The following is a 19,474-nucleotide window of genomic DNA, read 5'->3' as shown; positions in this document are numbered from 1 at the left end:
TTGCACCACTGCAATCCAGTCTGGGTGACAGAGTGGGACTCCATCTCAAATAAATAAATAAATGAAATAAAATACCAGTTAAATACCAGTACCCATGCTTGAGTCCAGGAGTTTGACACCAGCCTGGGCAACACAGCATGATCCCATCTCAAAAAAAAAAAAAAAAACAACAGTATCCATAGTTACATGCCAGTTAAAAGACTTACATGTTCTGGAAAATACAAATGAGTATGTGAAGCTGTTATCTCTAAGGAAAACCACCAAAATTAACAGCAAATAGCCAGAAAACCATGTAGAGAAGCATGTAATTTTGTTATGGAGCAGGAGACAAGGGATCAATAAAGCACTTAGGCTATTTTATAATAGACTCCTCACTTACGTTTTTCGTCATCAGCATGCACCAGAGATGCTGCCCTGGACAAAACATCCAATGGCGTCTCCATTCCTGGTTGGAGCCTAAGAGGAAAAAATAAAAGGGGAAAACAATAATTTAAACAGAATTCAAAAGACTCTTAGAATCCTAGTCATTAACAGAATGAGTCCTCAACCAAATGCAAATCATTCTTCTAAGGATGAAATTCTTCCCACATGAGGAAACAGAATGGGCTTGGTTCAGGGAGAGAGAAAAGGGTTAAATTCCATTTAGTCTACTAAGCTAAACTTTGCCAACTCCAGGAAGCAGCTGATGTAGGAACTAAAAGAAGGGATATTGTGAATATTCATGCCTATGTTATTTGGTGCTTATGTTTATGTGCATGCATAACATGCCTGTATAAACATGCCCAATAAAAGAAAGGTTTTCAGAACAACGGCTGCTCTATGAAGACAGCATCACTACCAGTGAGGTGGTGATGCAGCTTAACAGAGGTGCAGCTTAACACATGCCACACACTCATGGAAAGCTGTGTGAGAAACCCACTGGTGGGTTAAATGATATTTTAAGTCCAATAAGAATCTTTATGTTAAAACGTCATGTTTTGTGTAATAGTATATTATATAATCACCACCTATCAATTTATCTAGCATCATGTTTTTTAATAAGACTGGATTTTTATTGCTGTTTCCTTAAATTACAGCATACTATAAAAGCTAAAACAGCAAAAGATTTAAAGTTCGAGGAAAGCCCTGGAAAACCAGAATGCTTTTTGCCCAGTTTCCCTTTTCTGGGTTATTCAAACACACACACACAGTTACTGGCACACACACCCTACTAGCTCACCAGCTGAGAAAAACAACTCCTTAACTGTACCACTTTACAGACACTTGGAATTTACTCAGCATTCTTCAACACTTATGGAGTACCTACTACGTATGCACCGGTCACAACATGTGGCAGACCAGCTTTTCTTTGTAATATTCATACCTCAGGCCTCCAAAGAAACATTGATCCGCCAGGCACGGTAGCCCACACCTGTAATCCCAGCACTTTGGAAGGCCAAGGCGGGCAGATCACTTGAGGTCAGGAGTTCAAGACTAGCCTGGCGAACATGGTGAAACCCCATCTCTATTAAAATTACAAAAAATTAGGTCGGGCACGGTGGCTCACGCCTGTAATCCCAGCACTTTGGGAGGCCGAGGCGGGCAGGTAACCTGAGGTCGGGAGTTTGACACCAGCCTGAACAACATGGAGAAACCCCGTCTCTACTAAAAATACAAAAAAATTAGCCGGGCATGGTGGCCCATGCTTGTAATCCCAGCTACTCAAGAGGCTCAGGCAGGAAAATCGCTTGTACCCGGGAGGCAGAGGTTGCAGTGAGCCAAGATCGAGCCATTGCACTCCAGCCTGGGCAACAAAAGGGAAACTCCGTCTCAAAAAAAAAGAAAAAAAGAAAAGAAAAGAAAGAAACATTGATCCCTGATCATGCAATATGACTTCATTCAGTAAACGTTAAATATCTACAAGGAGCTCCAGGCAGGAAAAATAAACAAAGCCCAGTAGCTGCCTTCGAGGAGCTTTCAATCTGCATGGGAGGCAGGCCACCGAGACATCTAGTTTAAGGCAGCATTCTTGCAAAGCATTCTGCACTGGGTGTTCATATTTTGTAAGAAAAAAACGTTTTTCTATGGTAAATAAGTTTGAGGAAGCCTGGAGTAAACCAAGCTAAGCACCGTATTTTCCTCCCCGTGCCTTTAATCTCCCGTTGTGGGGACAGAAAGCCCTGTACACGCGAAACCTCGTAGACGTCATGAGCCATTTTTAACCTGAAACGCATCTCAGGGAACATCTGGGGAAAATACTGGCTTAGGGCAAAATGTGCAAAGCGTCAAAACAGTGCTAGAAACAAAGTCCTACAGAAATACAGATAAATTCTGAAAGGCTTTGTGAAGAAAACAACTTGAGCGGAGCCTTTGAAGAACGAATATAAAAGTTCCTCCCCCAGAAGGGAAGAACAGAAGCAGAATCGGTTTAACAACACGCTGCCCAAATCGCCTACAAGAGTAAAATGGGGACAGAAAGTAAGCGACAAGGTTGGAAATTTAGACTGGGACCACATCGTGAAAGGACTGAGGGCTTTGATGGGACCGCGGCTTGACACGCATTAAGGAGCCACTGAAAACTCCATCTGAGCAGAAAAGCGGCTTAGTTGTCCATGCGTTCTGGGCAAGTTATCCTGGCCGCACCACGTGGAACGGAGTAGAGCTCGGGAAGCTGAGCGCAGGGCGGACAACAGGAAGGCCAGAGCCGTGGACAAGCACGCAGAGGGCAGCGAGGGGCACTGGCATCGGAGCCGTGGGGATGCAGGAAAACGCAGAGGCGGAGCTCACTGAGCTTGGCAGGCAGAGAGGGGAGGGGAGGGCCATGGAAGACTAAGAGTGGCAGGGAGGCAACGATCTCCTAATACACGCACATGTCTTCTTTTTCAGAGAGAAGGGAGGATGGGTAAAAGCAGCAGTCTAAGAGGGAAAACCCAACAGCGCTCACATTCCTGATCTTCTTTGTAAAACAGAAAAGACCATCTCCTGAGAGGAAGGATTTGTGAACTTGTTCAACAATGAAGAAAACCAACAAGATATTGGAACTAACAGAAAAAAGTCTGCTGAACTCCCAAGAACTAGGTAATAATATTCTCTTCACCCAAGCCAGTTTCCTATTCAGGAAAGATCTGGGTTTAAAGTCTTGTGATTTGGTCGAGACCATCCCGGCTAACACGGTGAAACCCCGTCTCTACCAAAAACACAAAAAATTAGTCAGGCGCGGTGGCGGGCAACGTAGTCCCAGCTACTGGGGAGGCTGAGGCAGGAGAATGGCATGAACCCGCGAGGCGGAGCTTGCACAGTGAGCTGAGATCGCGCCACTGCACTCCAGCCTGGGCGACAGAGCGAGACTCCATCTCAAAAAAAAAAAAAAAAAAAAAAAAGATCTTGTGATTTGGGGTAGTAACTGCTGATAAGCATCCTACTCTGCAATAATACAGCATTTAGACTCACAATTCTCTAAATTAATTTTACCCCATTAAGTTGAAGGACAATGCTTTCAAAATTCTAGACCTAAATAGATTAATACACACCTTAGGTTATATAAAGTATGCACAGAAACAAAATATCAAAGCATAAAAGCATCGAATGACATAAGGTAGACCCAGAATTCTAGCACAGTGGAAGATTAGACATTTAAGTTTATACAGATGCTATGAAATCCTAAACCCCCAAGCAACTTACATTCAAAGTAGGTAGATAAGACAATAGGTATTAAAGGTTCATCCACAAGGCACCTGCCATCTGCTGCAACCTTATTAATGAAATCAATCAATGTTTATTACACAATTATTCTAAGCTCAGCCAAGTGCCCAGGAAAGGTTAAGGAGAAACAGAAGATAGATCTCTGCTTTCAAGGAGTCACGCTCTTGTTTGGAAACTAAAGTTTATAAGATAGGATAATGACAGGCAAAATTAAAAAGAGGATAATCAAAGACTAAATATTATTTAAAACTAAAATGGGTATTGTGTGATAAAAGAGATCAATGTCAGCTAATGTGTTTGCCTTGTGCACATCTATTTTTTGTTTGGGGGTGGTTTGTGGATGCGTGTGTGTTTCAAAAAGCCACTTTGAAAATTTCCTTCCCCGGTTGCCCTGCCCCAGGCAGTCACTCTCCTCTCTGGCCTCCCTTACCTTCCTGGATCACACTGTGTTTCTGTATACTTCCTAGGTGCAAGGACCCTGTCTTATCCCCAGTGCAGTCATCCTGAGTCAACAGTCTGAGAAAAGGCACAGGGGCAGGAATGAGCACCTGGGACAGGTGGCCGGACCTGCCTCGCTAGAACTGAAAATCCATGTTAGGAAGCAGCAGAAGCTAAATTCAGGTGAGCCTGATGCAGGTGGCCTTAGGAAACAGCTGACAACTGGCCTTCAGGTTTATACTTAATGTCATAGGCAACAGGCAGTTGTCATTATCTGTCCCTGAGCTGGCCCGTGACATGATGTTCACACTATTTTAGTTTAGAAGTTCCATGCGTCTAGGCATGTGGCTCACGCCTATAGTTCCAGCACTTTAGGGAGGCTGAAGCAGAATTGCTTGAGCTCAGCAGTTGGAGAACAGCCTGGGCAACATAGTGAGACCCCATTTCTACAAAAAAAATTTAAAAAATAAAAAATGAGCTGGAAGTGGTGGTATGGGCCTACGGTCCCAACTACTCAGGGAGCTGAGGTGGGAGGATCACTTGACCATGGAGGGTTGAGGCTGCAGTGAGCTGTAATTGCACCACTGCACTCCAGCCTGGGCAACAGAGCCAGACCCTGCCTCAAAAAAAAAAAAAAAAAAAAAAAAAAGAAAGAAGAAGAAGAAGTTCTGTGTAGGATGGTTTGACTGGAGAGGGTGACTCCAGAAGTTACTGGAAGTGGATGAGTTAAGAGGCTTCTATAGGAAGCAGGTGCGAGAAAAGGACAATACAGCTGGGAAATGAGGGACGGGGACCAAGCATTATCTAGCCACAGAAGAACAAAGCAAAGGTGGAAGATAACAGTTATTAAAAAAAAAAAAAAAAGGTCTTCCAGGCGGGTGTGGTGGCTCAGCCATGTAATCCCAGTGCTTTGAGAGGCCAAGGCAGGAGCATCGCTTGAGCCCAGGAGTTCCAGACCAGCCTGAGCAACATAGAAATTTAGAAATTTACTCATTTCTACAAAAGATTACAAAATTAGCCGGGCATAGGGACATACACCTATAGTCCCAGCTACTCGGGAGGCTGAGGTGGGAGGCTTCCTTGAAGCCAGGAGGTCGATGCTGCAGTGAGCTATGATCACACCACTGCACTCCAGCCTGAGTGACAGGGTGAGACCCCATCTCTAAAAAACAAACAAAAAGTCTTCTGCATTTTATGTCTTATATACATCCTATCCACAGCACTAAATAAACCCAATAAAACATACTGATAATGTGGGAGGAAAAACCATGGCTACAGTATTAGATGGAGGATCGCACCACATTGACAGGCAAATCAGCATCATGATTATTTCAGCATCAAATTAGCATCAGGATGAATATGAACCCAGGTAAACCACTTCCAATCTATGTAACCCTGGGAAATGACAACCTCTGTGTGTCTATTTCCTCATCTGGAAAATGGAGATATTAATATTACCTCCCTCATACGGTTTTCTGAGAAGTGAATGGGCCTTATAGGTATTAAAATACTTATTTGCCAAAACATATGCAAATATATTAAATAAATCACAAATGACAGTAAATGTACTGAAAATGACAGGGCACTGTCCACTACTTTAGCTAGCGTGGTCTGGGAAGATTTCGCTGAAGACATGAACGGAAGTTGAGACCTAAAGAATGAGAAGAATTAGACCCAGAAAGAGCAGGGAGGGTGGGGGAAGGTGGGAGACAGCAGCGCATGCTGAGACCAACACACAAAAGCTGGGCAGGTGATGTAGGGGGCGGCCAGGGTGGCTGCCCTGAAGTCAGCAAAAGGGAGGCCTGAGGTGGGCAGCACAGGGCCAGGTCACCTGTGCCTGGAGGGCCTGCAACACCGATACTTTAAGTCCATGAAAAATCCTGGAATGGCCCGAAAAGCTTTAAGCAAGGAGGTGACAAGTTTATTTTATTTCCTTTATGAGCCACAAATTATCCTCTACCTTGCACAAAAAATTATGCTGCATCTGAAAAACAAATCTAGGTCTATCTCAATAATGTCTTATTTCTGTGGTAGTTTTGCATTAGGATATAGTGATAACCAAAAATAATCCATTGAGGACCAGGCATGGTGGCTCACACCTGTAATCCCAGCACTTTGGGAGGCTGAGGCGGGCGGATCACTTGAGGTCAGGGGTTCGAGACTAGCCTGGACAACATGATGAAACTCAGTCTCTACTAAAAATACAAAAATTAGCCAGGCATGGTGGTGATGGCACTGGTAATCCCAGCTACTCAGGAGGCTGAGGCAGGAGAACTGCTTGAACCCAGCAGACAGAGGTTGTGGTGAGCCGAGATTGGGAAAGTGCACTCCAGCCTGGGCAACAGAGTAAGATTCCATCTCAAAAATAATAATAATAATAATCCACTGAAATGTTGACACCTGGAATGTAACAACATTTAAGTGAGAGGAGTGTGGCTCTAGAAAAAGATACAGACGGCCAGGTGTAGTGGCTCATGCCTGTAATCCCAGCACTTTGGGAGGCCAAGGCGGGTGGATCATAAGGTCAGGAGTTCAAGACGAGCCTGGCCAACATAGTGAAACCCTGTCTCTTCTAAAAATACAAGAATAGCCAGGCATGGTGGCGGGCGCCTGTAATCCCAGCTACTCGGGAGGCTGAGGCAGGAGAATCGCTTGAACCTGAGAGGCGGAGGTTGCAGTGAGCCGAGATTGCACCATTGCACTCCAGCCCGGGGAACAGCGCAAGACTCTGTCTAAAAAAAAAAAACAACAAACAGATACAAAGTACATTGTGTGCTCCACTGCACTGCAAACCAGTTTCTGGTCTATCCATTCACCTTTTTCGTGGTTGTCAAATGTGAACATAATTCATCATGAATAGATATATATTTTGTTGTGGATTTTTTTTTCAGGTAATGGTCATATATTTTCTCTGCCAGTCCATATGCCTTTCCTCACACTCCCTTAGCCTCAATTAATATGTTCTTCCAAATAACTAAAGGTTGAGAATTAGGGAACAAGAGGTATCAACTTTAAAGCTACAAAAACTTAGGGGCATTCAGTGTTAACAGCAAGCTCAGCTATAAATCTGACAGCCATTTTTTGGCCTTCCACAAAGAACTGTCCCTTTTTAGTCAACAAGGGGACACGAGTACCTATTTTGGTGTGTTAGTCCGTTTTGTGTCACTATAAAGTAATATCTGAGGCTGGGTAATTTATAAGAAAAGAGGTTTAATTGGCTCATAGTAGACTGTATAAGCATGGTGCCAGCATCTGCTCAGCTTCTGGTAAGACCTCAGGAAGCTTCCAATCATAATGGAAGGCAAAGCAGAAGCCGGCACATCACACGGCGAGGGCAGGAGCAAAAGAGGCAAGAAGGTGCCACATTCTTTTCAACAACCAGATCTCCCATGAACTACCAGAGAACTCATCCATCACCAAGGGGATGGCACTAAACCATTCATGAGGGATCGCTCCCATGATCCAACCTCTCCCACCAGGACCCACCTCCAACATTGAGGATCACATTTCCATATAACATTTGGAAGGGACAAACATCCAAACCAAATCACTTGGGAACAGCACTGTGGGGTATATTAGATTATATTGTTTTTCAAGCAATGGAACACAACTCCAAAATATGTTATAGAAGTTTTCCAAGAAGACTTGCACAATAAAAGCTACAGCACCAGGCATGTTCACTCCATGTCTGTCCCATGGCAGTGGCTAGATACGATATACTTTAGGTAAGAGTAAGAGAACATGGAGAAACTATCTTGTCTAGATGTGGAGGCCAGGGGGGTGAGCATCAGAGGAATCACATTCAAACTGCCAGGTGTTCCTGCCACACACAGTAATGGGGCCAAAAGTCAGAAACAGACAGACATCGCTATCCTCAAACACCTGATGGCCTCTCCAACTTCCAGATGCACACAATAAAATACCCTAATTCCTGTTGGCCCTGTTCGATCATAAGTCCACACTCTGGCCTCCCCAAGACCACTCCCTGAGCTAAAACCAATTTGGTTTCAGCTACTAATATACAATGGTAGGACGAACCCAAAAGTATGAACTATCACACCATGGCATGGGGTGTACTTCTTGGCCATCAAGAATTCAGAGATGTGGCCGGGCACCGTGGCTCATGCATATAATCCCAGCACTTTGGGAGGCTGAGGCAGGCAGATCACTTGAGGTCAGCAGTTCGAAACCAGCCTGGCCAACGTGGTGAAACCCCATCTCTACTAAAAATACAAAAATTAGCTGGGCGTGGTGGTGAGCACCTGTAATCCCAGCTACTCAGGAGGCTGAGGCAGGAGAATCACTTGAACCCCGGAGGCGGAGTTTGCAGTAAGCTGAGATCGCACCATTGTACTCAGTGTGAGCAACAGAGTGAGACTCCATCTCAAAAAAAAAAAAGTATTTAGAGGTGGCGGGGCACAATGGCTCATGCCTGTAATTCCAGCACTTTGGGAGGCTGAGGTGGGCAGATTACCTGGGCCCAGGAGTTTGAGACCAGCCTGGGCAACATGGCAAACCTCATCTCAACAAAAAATACAAAAATTGGCCAGGCGCAGTGGTTCACCCCTGTAATCCCAGCACTTTGGGAGGCTGAGGCGGGCAGATCACCAGGTAAGGAGATCGAGACCACCCTGGCTAACATGGTGAAACCCCATCTCGGCTAAAAGTACAAAAAATTATAATATATAATATAATATAATATTTATATTATATTATATATAATATTTATATTATATTATATATAATATAAATATTATATATAATATAATATAAATATTATATATAATATAATATAAATATTATATTATATATAATATAATATAAATATTATATTATATATTATATAATATTTATATTATATTATATATTATATAATATTTATATTATATATTATATAATATAAATATTATATTATATATTATATAATATAATATTATATTATATATTATATAATATAATATTATATTATATATTATATAATATAATATTATATATTATACATATTATACATTAATGTATATTAATATTATACATTAATATTATACATTATTATTATATTATACATTGTATATTATATAATATACTATATAGTATATTATATAATATACTATATAGTATATTATATAATATATAATATATAATATACTATATAGTATATTATATAATATATAATATATAGTATATTATATAATATATAATATATAGTATATAGTATATAGTATATTATATAATATATATTATTATAATATATAATATATATTATATAATATATAGTATACATTATATAATATATATTATTATAATATATAGTATACATTATATAATATATATTATTATAGTATATATAATATACATTATATATAATATATATTATAGTATATATAATATACATTATATATAATATATATTATAGTATATATAATATACATTATATATAATATATATTATTATAGTATATATAATATACATTATATATAATATATATTATTATAGTATATATAATATACATTATATATAATATATATTATTATAGTATATATAATATACATTATATATAATATATATTATTATAGTATATATAATATACATTATATATAATATATATTATTATAGTATATATAATATACATTATATATAATATATATTATTATAGTATATATAATATACATTATATATAATATATATTATTATAGTATATATAATATACATTATATATAATATATATTATTATAGTATATATAATATACATTATATATAATATATATTATTATAGTATATATAATATACATTATATATAATATATATTATTATAGTATATATAATATACATTATATATAATATATATTATTATAGTATATATAATATACATTATATATAATATATATTATTATAGTATATATAATATACATTATATATAATATATATTATTATAGTATATATAATATACATTATATATAATATATATTATTATAGTATATATAATATACATTATATATAATATATATTATTATAGTATATATAATATACATTATATATAATATATATTATTATAGTATATATAATATACATTATATATAATATATATTATTATAGTATATATAATATACATTATATATAATATATTATTATAGTATATATAATATACATTATATATAATATATATTATTATAGTATATATAATATACATTATATATTATATATTATATAATATACATTATATATTATATATTATATAATATACATTATATATAATGTATATTATATAATATACATTATATATAATGTATATTATATAATATATATTATATACATTATATATAATACATAAAAATATATTATGTATATTATATATATTTGCATATATATTATATATAATTTATATATATAATATATAAATTATATATAATATATAATATATAATTTATATATAATACATAATATATATAATTTATATATAATATATTATATATAATTTATATATTATATATAATATATAATAATTATATATAATATATTATATATTATATATAATTATATATTATATATTATATCTGCATATATAATATATATGCAGATATATATTATATATTTATGCAGATATATAGAATATATATCTGCACATATATATATAAAAATCCTATATAAAAATGTATGCAGATATATATAATATATATATCTGCACATATATATAAAAATCCTAATTAGGATTTTTTTCAGCTACCTGCCAACCTCAAGTGAGAGCCCCAGATCATACCCTTTCCATAAGGCTTAGCACCCCTCCTGTGAAACCTCTGCAGGAGGCAGGTCTACAGGCTGGGCAGCCATCAATCTCTTACCCTCCAATGTAGGCTGGAGGCTGTATAGCAGGAACAGGTAACCTTAGGTGCCTCCACCTCCCATGACCTCAACAGAAAGTGAGACCCCCATTAACTCAGACCAAATAAAGGGCTAACACTCTGAATGGAAACCCTGAATGAATGCTCTGCTCAACCACTCAAGGTTTCCTGATGCTAACGTGGCTCAGGGCTTGAGACATCTCAGCCCTGTAGGAGTGCAGGGGTACAATATTTAGTCATCACAACCACTCTGGCAACAGGAGCTAACAGTGCCACCACAAAGTGACAAAAATCCTCAGTTATTACAATACAGTTTGGTATCAGTGTAAACTATGCAAATGCACAGACTGTATGAAAGTTGATCATGTACCTGGTGAGGGACATCTATACAGGCTCTGGGCTGCAAAACCCAACCTACATTACAACACATTTCATGGCCCTGTGCAATGCTGCCTGATGCTGGTGCAAAATTCTTACTGCTGGCTGAAGTCCACCCATCTCCCTAAAGTGTCCCATGGAAAGTGACTATATGGTGGGCCCACACTGAAACCACTGTATCTAAGGGGGACAAATAAAAATAAAGTCTGAACTTTCTGAGCAGACTACCAATTCCCAACATTTTTCAACATTGTTGTCAGCCCAAATAAAAATGAGGCCAGGCACGGTGGCTCACACCTGTAATCCGAGCACTTTGGGAGGCCAAGGCAGGTGGATCGCTTGAGGCCAGAGGTTCGAGACCAGCCTGGTCTACATGGTGAAATCCCATTTCTACTAAAAATACAAAAAAATAAAATAAAATAAATAAATAAAAATACAAAAAAAAAGAAAAAAATGAACCATGTTTTCCTTTTTCATTTTAGGCTATTATGAATCTCTCTCTCTTCATTTTCAAGACCTCAGTCTTATACAGCAAGGCATACGATATAACAGAAACTCTTTGGCATTTTTAGTTTACTCTGGATATGCTTACTCTTGCATTTATTTGAAGACTTAAAATTTGAATACTTATTTCAATAGTATTTCCTATTCACAAGTGCTAAAGCGACACATATTCTTAGGGACCTATTACTCCCAAGAATAAAAGATGAATTTGGGCCAGGCATGGTGGCTCACGCCTGTAAGCCCAGCACTTTGGGAGGCCTAGGCAGGCGGATCACGAGGTCAGGAGATCGAGACCATCCTGGCTAACACAGTGAAACCCCGTCTCTACTAAAAATACAAAAAATTAGCCAGGCGCGGTGGCGGGTGCCTGTAGTCCGACCTACTAGGGAGGCTGAGGCAGGAGAATGGCGTTAACTGGGAGGTGGAGCTTGCAGTGAGCCGAGATCATGCTACTGCTCTCCAGCCTGGGCGACAGAGTGAGACTCCATCTAAAAAAAAAAAAAAGATGAATTTGCATCACAGCCCAAGTTAGCAGTTAGCAAGCTTCCCAGAATAGCCCAGGTCTAACTCTCCATTGTTCCAAAATCAAATCTCAGCTCTCAGCCTATTAAAGCCTACATAAAGTCATCTAATTCACGACACAGTGCAACATTAGGTAGCACTGTAGTTATTTCCGTCAGTAAACATTATTGGTTTTTTCTTTTTTTGAGACAGAGCCTTGATCTGTCGCCCAGGCTGGAGTGCAATGGTGCGATCTCAGCTCACTGCAACCTCCGCTTTCCGGGTTCAAGCAATTCTCCTGATTCAGCCTCCCTAGTAGTTGGGATCACAGGTGCCCGCCACCATGCCCAGCTAATTTTTGTATTTTTAGTAGAGATGGTGTTTCACCATGTTGGCCAAGCTGATCTCAAACTCCTGACCTCAGGTGATCTGCCTGCCTCGGCCTCCCAAAGTGCTGGGATTATAGGCGTGAGCCACCGTGCCCGGCCTAGTTCTTGTTATTCACAGTAGTTGTGTTCTGTAAAATCTCTGTGAACACTGAATTAGTGGATATTGAACCACTGTTCCTAGGGGAAATGAGAGTGAGATTCCTTCCAGCTTCTGGTCACATTTTTGCAAACTGATCAATACACAACCTTGTTTTACGTATGTTTCTGTTTAAAGACACCTTATTTAATACCTATCGTTGATTCATTAATGTTGAACTCAAGGCCAACAGCACCATAACTCAAGCCTGAACGAAGCTCATCTAACATGTATATTTTCTCCATGAGGCTCATCACAGTCTTCTTGGCTGAGGAACATTAGACAGCATTTTAGCACCATACTTGGGGGCCACTGTAAATAGCAAAATCCCCAACAAAAAACACAAAAATGGGCAGGGTGCGGTGGCTCACACCTGTAATCCCAGCACTTTGAGAGGCCGAGGCAGGCAGATCACGAGGTCAGGAGTTCAAGACCAGCCTGGCCAACATGGTGAAACCCCATATCTACTAAAAATACAAAAATTAGCCAGGTGTGGTGGCGGGCGCCTATAATCCCAGCTACTCGGGAGGCTGAGGCAAGAGAATCACTTGAAACCAGAAGGTGGAAGTTGCAGTGAGCCAAGATCGCGCCACTGCACTCCAGCCTGAGCAACAAGAGTGAAACTCCGTCTCCAAAAAGAAAAAGCACAAAAATATATAAAAACATGTTACTAAATAGACTGCAAAAAGCATACTTGTTTACAGCATGAGAGCTGAAACAAGCAGGCAGGGTATTGCCTTGCCTGAGCTCTGCTGGGAACATGCGCATTGGGAGGCTCAAATTTTTCCCACGCTGCACATGTCCACAAATGTCGAAGAAAGTGTCAGAGGTATTGATTTGGGGCTTACAAATAAATTTTAGTGAGTAGACAAATTCATAAACACGGAACCCACGAAAAATGAGGATCGACTATATCTGGTTATCAGACCTGAGGCATGAGACACACAAAGTACATGCTACAAAGTTTTCTCTCTTTGCAAAAGTGCTATTATTCTGTATTTCAAGTAGGTAAAATTGTTCTGGTTTTAGCACCTCCTGCACTCCTTTTCCTACCTTGGCAGTTTGTATCTGCCAAATCTTACATCAAGATTTTGCAATCTTGTTCTTACGGTATTGGGGTTTTTTTTGGGGGGGGGGGTTAATGTGGACAAATCCTAAATGCTACAGATTAGCAGCATTCACTTTACTCTTCTATTAAACACCCACCCATAGCTTCACTAACTTTAGATGAGCTCCCTGAAAGAAGCACAAATGGGCCTCAGTTAACATACCTCGAAGAAATTTCTTAACGCACACATACAAAAAACTTCTCTTTCACCAGGTTCTCATAGCTGCAACAGCTCATCTCACACAGGCAATAAGCAGACACATTGGTATGTTAAAATCACCACACTGTCACAATTTCAGTGACATTAAAATTTTCCCGTGTATTTTATTTTTCCCTCCCGAGCTTACAACTTTTAGTACTTTTGTTAGGTCATGTTCAAAGTTACAAAACAACTTTTACTGTTAACCTACTCATTATTTTACTAAGGCAAAAGCTGCACAGCAAAACTCTCCGAGAGATACCTAGAAGAGACATGAAATAAAATCTCCCTTTGGATTTGTTTTGGCAACCACCAGAGACTGGTAACAGGGCTGCCTCCATAAGGGGTTAAGAGGAATTTCCCACTACAGAATTTTTTTTTTTTTTTTTTTGGTACAGTTGGGAGCCAGAAGTCTCTCTGTTGTCCAGGCCGGTCTGGAACTCCTGGCCTCAAGCGATCCTCTTACCTCAGCCTCGCAAAGTGCTGGGATTACATAGGTGAGACACCGCGCCCAGCCCAGAACATTTAAAAGTGAAAGTTTTTACATAATTATCATGTCCTTAAGAAGTGTTAAAATCTTCAGATAAAGTCATAATTTTAAATCAGTTGGGGGATAACAGTAACAACTGTGTTTATGTACCTCTTTCAAAGCTTCAAAGAATTTATAAATAACACAAAATACTTTCAAAGCACATTATTCTCTGTAATTCCTGAAACTCTGTGATGTATTGGAACTGATATTACCACCCTTTTACAAAGGAAAATAAGACACAAAGTTTGAGTATGAGTAACTTATTTCTGGTCATAAAGCTAGTCGGTGACACTGATAGGACTAGAACTCAAGTCTCCAGAAATAATAACCCAGAGCTGTTTTTACTACAACATTCACAGTTTTGGAATGTAGTCCATAGTTATTTATAGCAGAATTATCTTCTTAATTGTACTGTGTTTTGGTCAACATCAAAATTAGTTTGCATTCCCTTCCAAATGGAAAGCAAAGGCAGGCTGCCCAGAAGTGTGAAAAAACGGTGGCAGGGGAAATTAGCCTAGGATTAAACTTTTGCCAAAGTTAAACAACGAATTGAAGGGTTTACATCATTTCCACCGTGGGGCAGATGACTTTTCAGGCCAGATGTAACAGGAAATACAAGAAAAAATTCAAAACTCTCTTGAACGTAAGACAAGAAACTTCTGAATCAAGTATTTCTAAACCCTTCATTTAAACTGAGAGCATTGGGACTTAGAGATAATAAATAACTTGTCCCAAGATCACACCATAGGGACAGCTTTACTGCTCTGACCCCAAAGGTCTCCCTAAACTGCCCACTCTACTCCCCTCCCAGTCATGCGCAGACTCTTCATTAGATGCAAGCAGGAAACAACGAACAGTACAAGTCGGTGGACTCAGCGAGCAGAGAAAGAGTTAAAGTTTGGTATGCTAACATGGTATGCAAAACTGACCTTCAAATCCTAATAGGCAAATTAATTTTTTTTTTTGTCTTTGACTATTTAGAGGAAACAACTACCAGACTCCTTCTGAGTCGAGGTAGGCTTGGGTATAGAACAAGATATTAAAACTCCACAAACTGGGAGACAGTGCCTTTCAAAGAGAGGGCAACCAGCTGTTGATAAAACCCAGCAGAGCCGCCTCCACTTCCCCCACACCCCTACCCTCCCGCGCCAGGCTGCTGGTTCTTATTAATCACAGAGAAGGGACTACAACTAGCAAACATACAGCACCGACGATCAAAGTGAAACCGATTTTTTAATCATCTAACTTAAACAGACGAACACATGCCAGCAACGTACATAAATACTAATAGCCCCAGCAAGCACTGTCTTCATAACCTAAGACAGTTAAATGTCTCAGGGTGATGAATCAAAGGAGACTTCAAGCAAAACAAAAAGTGAACAGCCCTGTGCTCTTCGGCGAGGCCTGCACTGGGTGCAGGGAGAGTGTGCAGTCCTGTTTCGGGGACGGGGCAGGAAGCACACGAAAAGCGACGGTGCCCCTTCCCGCAGTCCACATCACAGCCCTCCCTGAGGCCGGCGGGGACCGCGGGGATGCCAGGCGCGGGCCTCCTCGCCCGCCCCGCGCCTCCGACTCCCAGGACGTCCTCTGGGAGCCTAGGTGCTTCCGCTCCCACCGGCGCCTCCCGAGCGGCTCGGCGAGGACCCGCCACCTCCTCCCTCCCGCAGGGCATCCCGGTTCTGCTCCGACAACCCACCCCAAGGCCCCTCTCAGGCCAGCCCTCGCCCAGCCCGGGTCCCGCCCCGCCGACCGGGTCAACCGCACTCACCGCCCGGCGGCTCTGGGCGCGCCCGCCTGGGGCCGGCCTGGCCCTGCGGGGGACCCAGGGGCGGGGACGGGACCTGGGGACGCGGGGCGCACCCCGAGGGCGCGCAGACGCACAGGCGCGCTCGCGCCCGAGCCCCCGCACGGGCCCTCGCCAAACACGCACACGCACAAGCACGCGCGGGCCGGGCCGGCGGACGCGAGCGCGGGAGCGCGAGGAATCCCTGGAATGAGGCACCGCCCACCCTGAGCCGGGCTCCGCCAGGCCAGCCAGGCCACGCCCTCGGTCACGCCCCTCACGGAGCAGGTGGGGGCTGAGCCCAGGTGAGCCGGGAGGGAGACAGGGGCGGGGCCTGCCGCGGCAGGGAACGGCCGCTTTCCCTCCCCCGCCAGCTGCGCGCCCTGTGCCAGCTCGCGCCTCCCGGGCCGATGACGGCGCGCTGGGGCAGTGAGGTTTGCCGGGGCGGGCGCTCCCGAGAGGCGCCAGCGGGCAGGGCGAGAGGACATGGCGCACACTGCTGTGGACACGGCATCTCGCACGCCCCCGGCCCCCGAGGCCCCGCCAGGGGACACAGCTCCGTGCAAATGCACAAACACAAACGCACATTTTGTGCGCGCCCAGGTGCGCGCCCAGGTGCCCGCCGGGCTCCCCACGCGCGCACAGTAGGTCCCCGCTCCCGGGGGACAGCGCACGGGACGCCGACGTTCACAGTCCGACCAGACCCGTCCCGCGGACCTGCTGCCCTTCCCGCCACACACAGCCCGCCAAGTGTCCGGAGTTCAGCCGAACCTGCGGCACCCACGCCGCCCTCCGCTTCTCCCGACTCGCCGAGCAGCCGAGGAAGGGCGCACCACCCGCCCGCGCCGGTTCGCCGTCCACACCCACTCACCCCCGGAACGAGGCGCACCTTCCCTCCCCCGCCTCCTGGGCCCCGTCGCCCCCTCTCGGCACCCGCATGCCCGAGCCGCGCTCCTCGACGGGCCGACGGCCACGCACCTGAAGGGACAGGTCACACCGGCTGCGGGAGGGGCTGCTCGGCGCCACTGCGCTCAGAACGGCCGCGGCGGTCCAGGGCGCTCCGATGCTGCTCGGTTTCCTCCCATTACAGCATGTTGCACTCCAGCGCTGCACTTCACACTCGCACACGCACACGCGCACAACTCCAGGCGCTCGGCGGCCTCCTTCCCCCGCCTCGCCCGGAGGAGGAAGTCCTAGTAAATCAAAACAGGCTGGGAGGGAGGGAGATCGGAGTGGAAAGAGTCCCCTTCAGCTGCTCACACACCAGTGTTTGCTGTGTTTGGCAAACTCCTGGCGTCCACAACCCGGCCTGCTCTGAAATGTGCCCGGGGAGGGGCAGGGAGGAGGAGGTAAAACGTTTCTAATTGGCGCAGGTTCTTATATTACAGCAGCAGGGCAGACATGTGACCACGAAAAGAAAAGGCCTGTCTTTAATTTTTTCCTGTCTTTCTCTGGGGATTTGGTGGTGGGGGGCCAGGGGATAGAGGCCTGATACCCGCCCCCCGCCATCCCCAGCAACCCTTGCCCTATTGTTTTCTTGTACTGCCACAATTAAGAAAACATTTGCTTAGCATATCCAGCCGCTAACTTAATAAAATAAATAGAGACTGGACTTCCTCTGGTTTGCTTTAAAAGGCTTCATGTTGCTTGCCTTCTGGCTGTTCTCAAACCTCAGTCATTATTAGGAGCCCCTACTGTAAGGGCTTTCCCTGGGAGAGGGCTCTGCTCAAAGGGAATGATAACAATGAAAACAAATACCAGCTTACATTCGTGCTGGAAAAAAAAAAAAAATGCTTTGCAGTTTTCAAACTGTTTTCCCATCTGTTGCCTCATCTGATCATATCAAGGAACAGCACGGTGTCTCACTGGATCTTAGCCCCTGTTGGATAGTAAAGACAGGTATGCGTAGTTCCATGTTTCAGTGAAATTAAATGGTTTACCTAAAGCAGGTGGAGGTGTTGCCCGAAACTTGGGGCCCCTTGTGAAATGTACTCTCCTCCATTCCATACAGGGCCCCTGGAGATGGGACAACCCAACTGACAAGTCAACCTAGGCATAGATCCCCTGGCTTTCCCGATTCCTGGATTAAAATTCACAGATTAAAGCTTGGAAGGTTCCCAGTCTTCCCAAAGGTATTCTTACATAGACTCTGTTTTAGTCCATCAGTAATCTTAGACTAGGAAAAGAGAAATCCTGAGAAAGACTGTAAATAGGAGATGCATCCTGCCAAACTCAGACAGGGAATGAGGAAGGAATGAGGACTGCCTGGGCAGATTCCAGGAAATGTGGTAACACAGAAAAAGGGTTTTAGATTCAGACAGAATTTGAATCCAAACTCCGCCTCTATTTGTTATAGGACTTGGGGCAAGTTATCAAACCTCAGTTTTCTCATCTGTAAAACAGAGATAATGCTTCTTACTTCGAAGAGCCGGTGTGGGGTTACAGGCTTCGCAGAGACGTTTAATGAATATTCACATCTTCCTTCTCTTCTGACTTAAATCCAGTCCAGGTGGGCACCTTATAAACAGAGGAAAATGAAATGCCCAGACAATGCAAATGAATAATGATAACAATAATAGTGCAACTGCATATTTATAAAAATGGCCCACGGTTTACAAAGTGTTCCCACATATTATTATCTCATTTGATCTTTATGACAACATTGCCATTTGTTTGCTGCTAAATGATTTCCATTTTGGGTCAGTGCGGAGGTCCTAAAGCTGCCTCTTTAATTTCCATCACTGCTTGGAGCGAACCTTACTCTGCAAATAAATCATGGGGACAGAAGACCTTTTCTCATGGATGTGACCAGTCTTCGACCTTTGCAAGGATTAATCTCACTCTTTGCCTTACATCAGCATTAGCGTGACTTAGCTCTGGCAACATCTAAGCCTGGTCGTTTTAGTCTGGCTCTTTTAGTTGTGCAAAGGAGAGACACACTCAAGTTACCACTGCAAGAAAAAAGGGGGGTTGTTTTAAAGGTCTAGGG

The 19,474-nt window shown here is 42.4% G+C and overlaps 1 protein-coding gene across 2 annotated transcripts in view; it reads right to left on the bottom strand.

The window, feature by feature from the left end:
* The window catches only part of VGLL4 (vestigial like family member 4), a 163,364-nt gene extending 145,769 nt beyond the window's left edge, over positions 1-17,595 (bottom strand). Inside the window, 2 exon segments of one of the 2 annotated variants that reach the window (NM_001131575.1) lie at positions 380-456; positions 17,464-17,595. In NM_001131575.1, coding sequence (NP_001125047.1) covers positions 380-443 — 64 coding nt within the window. In that variant the 5' untranslated portion in view covers positions 444-456; positions 17,464-17,595. 2 annotated transcript variants of the gene reach the window in all.
* Between the last annotated feature and the right edge of the window lie 1,879 nt (positions 17,596-19,474).

This window comes from Pongo abelii, chromosome 2 (assembly GCF_028885655.2).
Source record: "Pongo abelii isolate AG06213 chromosome 2, NHGRI_mPonAbe1-v2.0_pri, whole genome shotgun sequence".
NCBI lineage: Eukaryota > Metazoa > Chordata > Mammalia > Primates > Hominidae > Pongo > Pongo abelii.
This window is presented reverse-complemented; position numbering and strand designations above follow the sequence as displayed.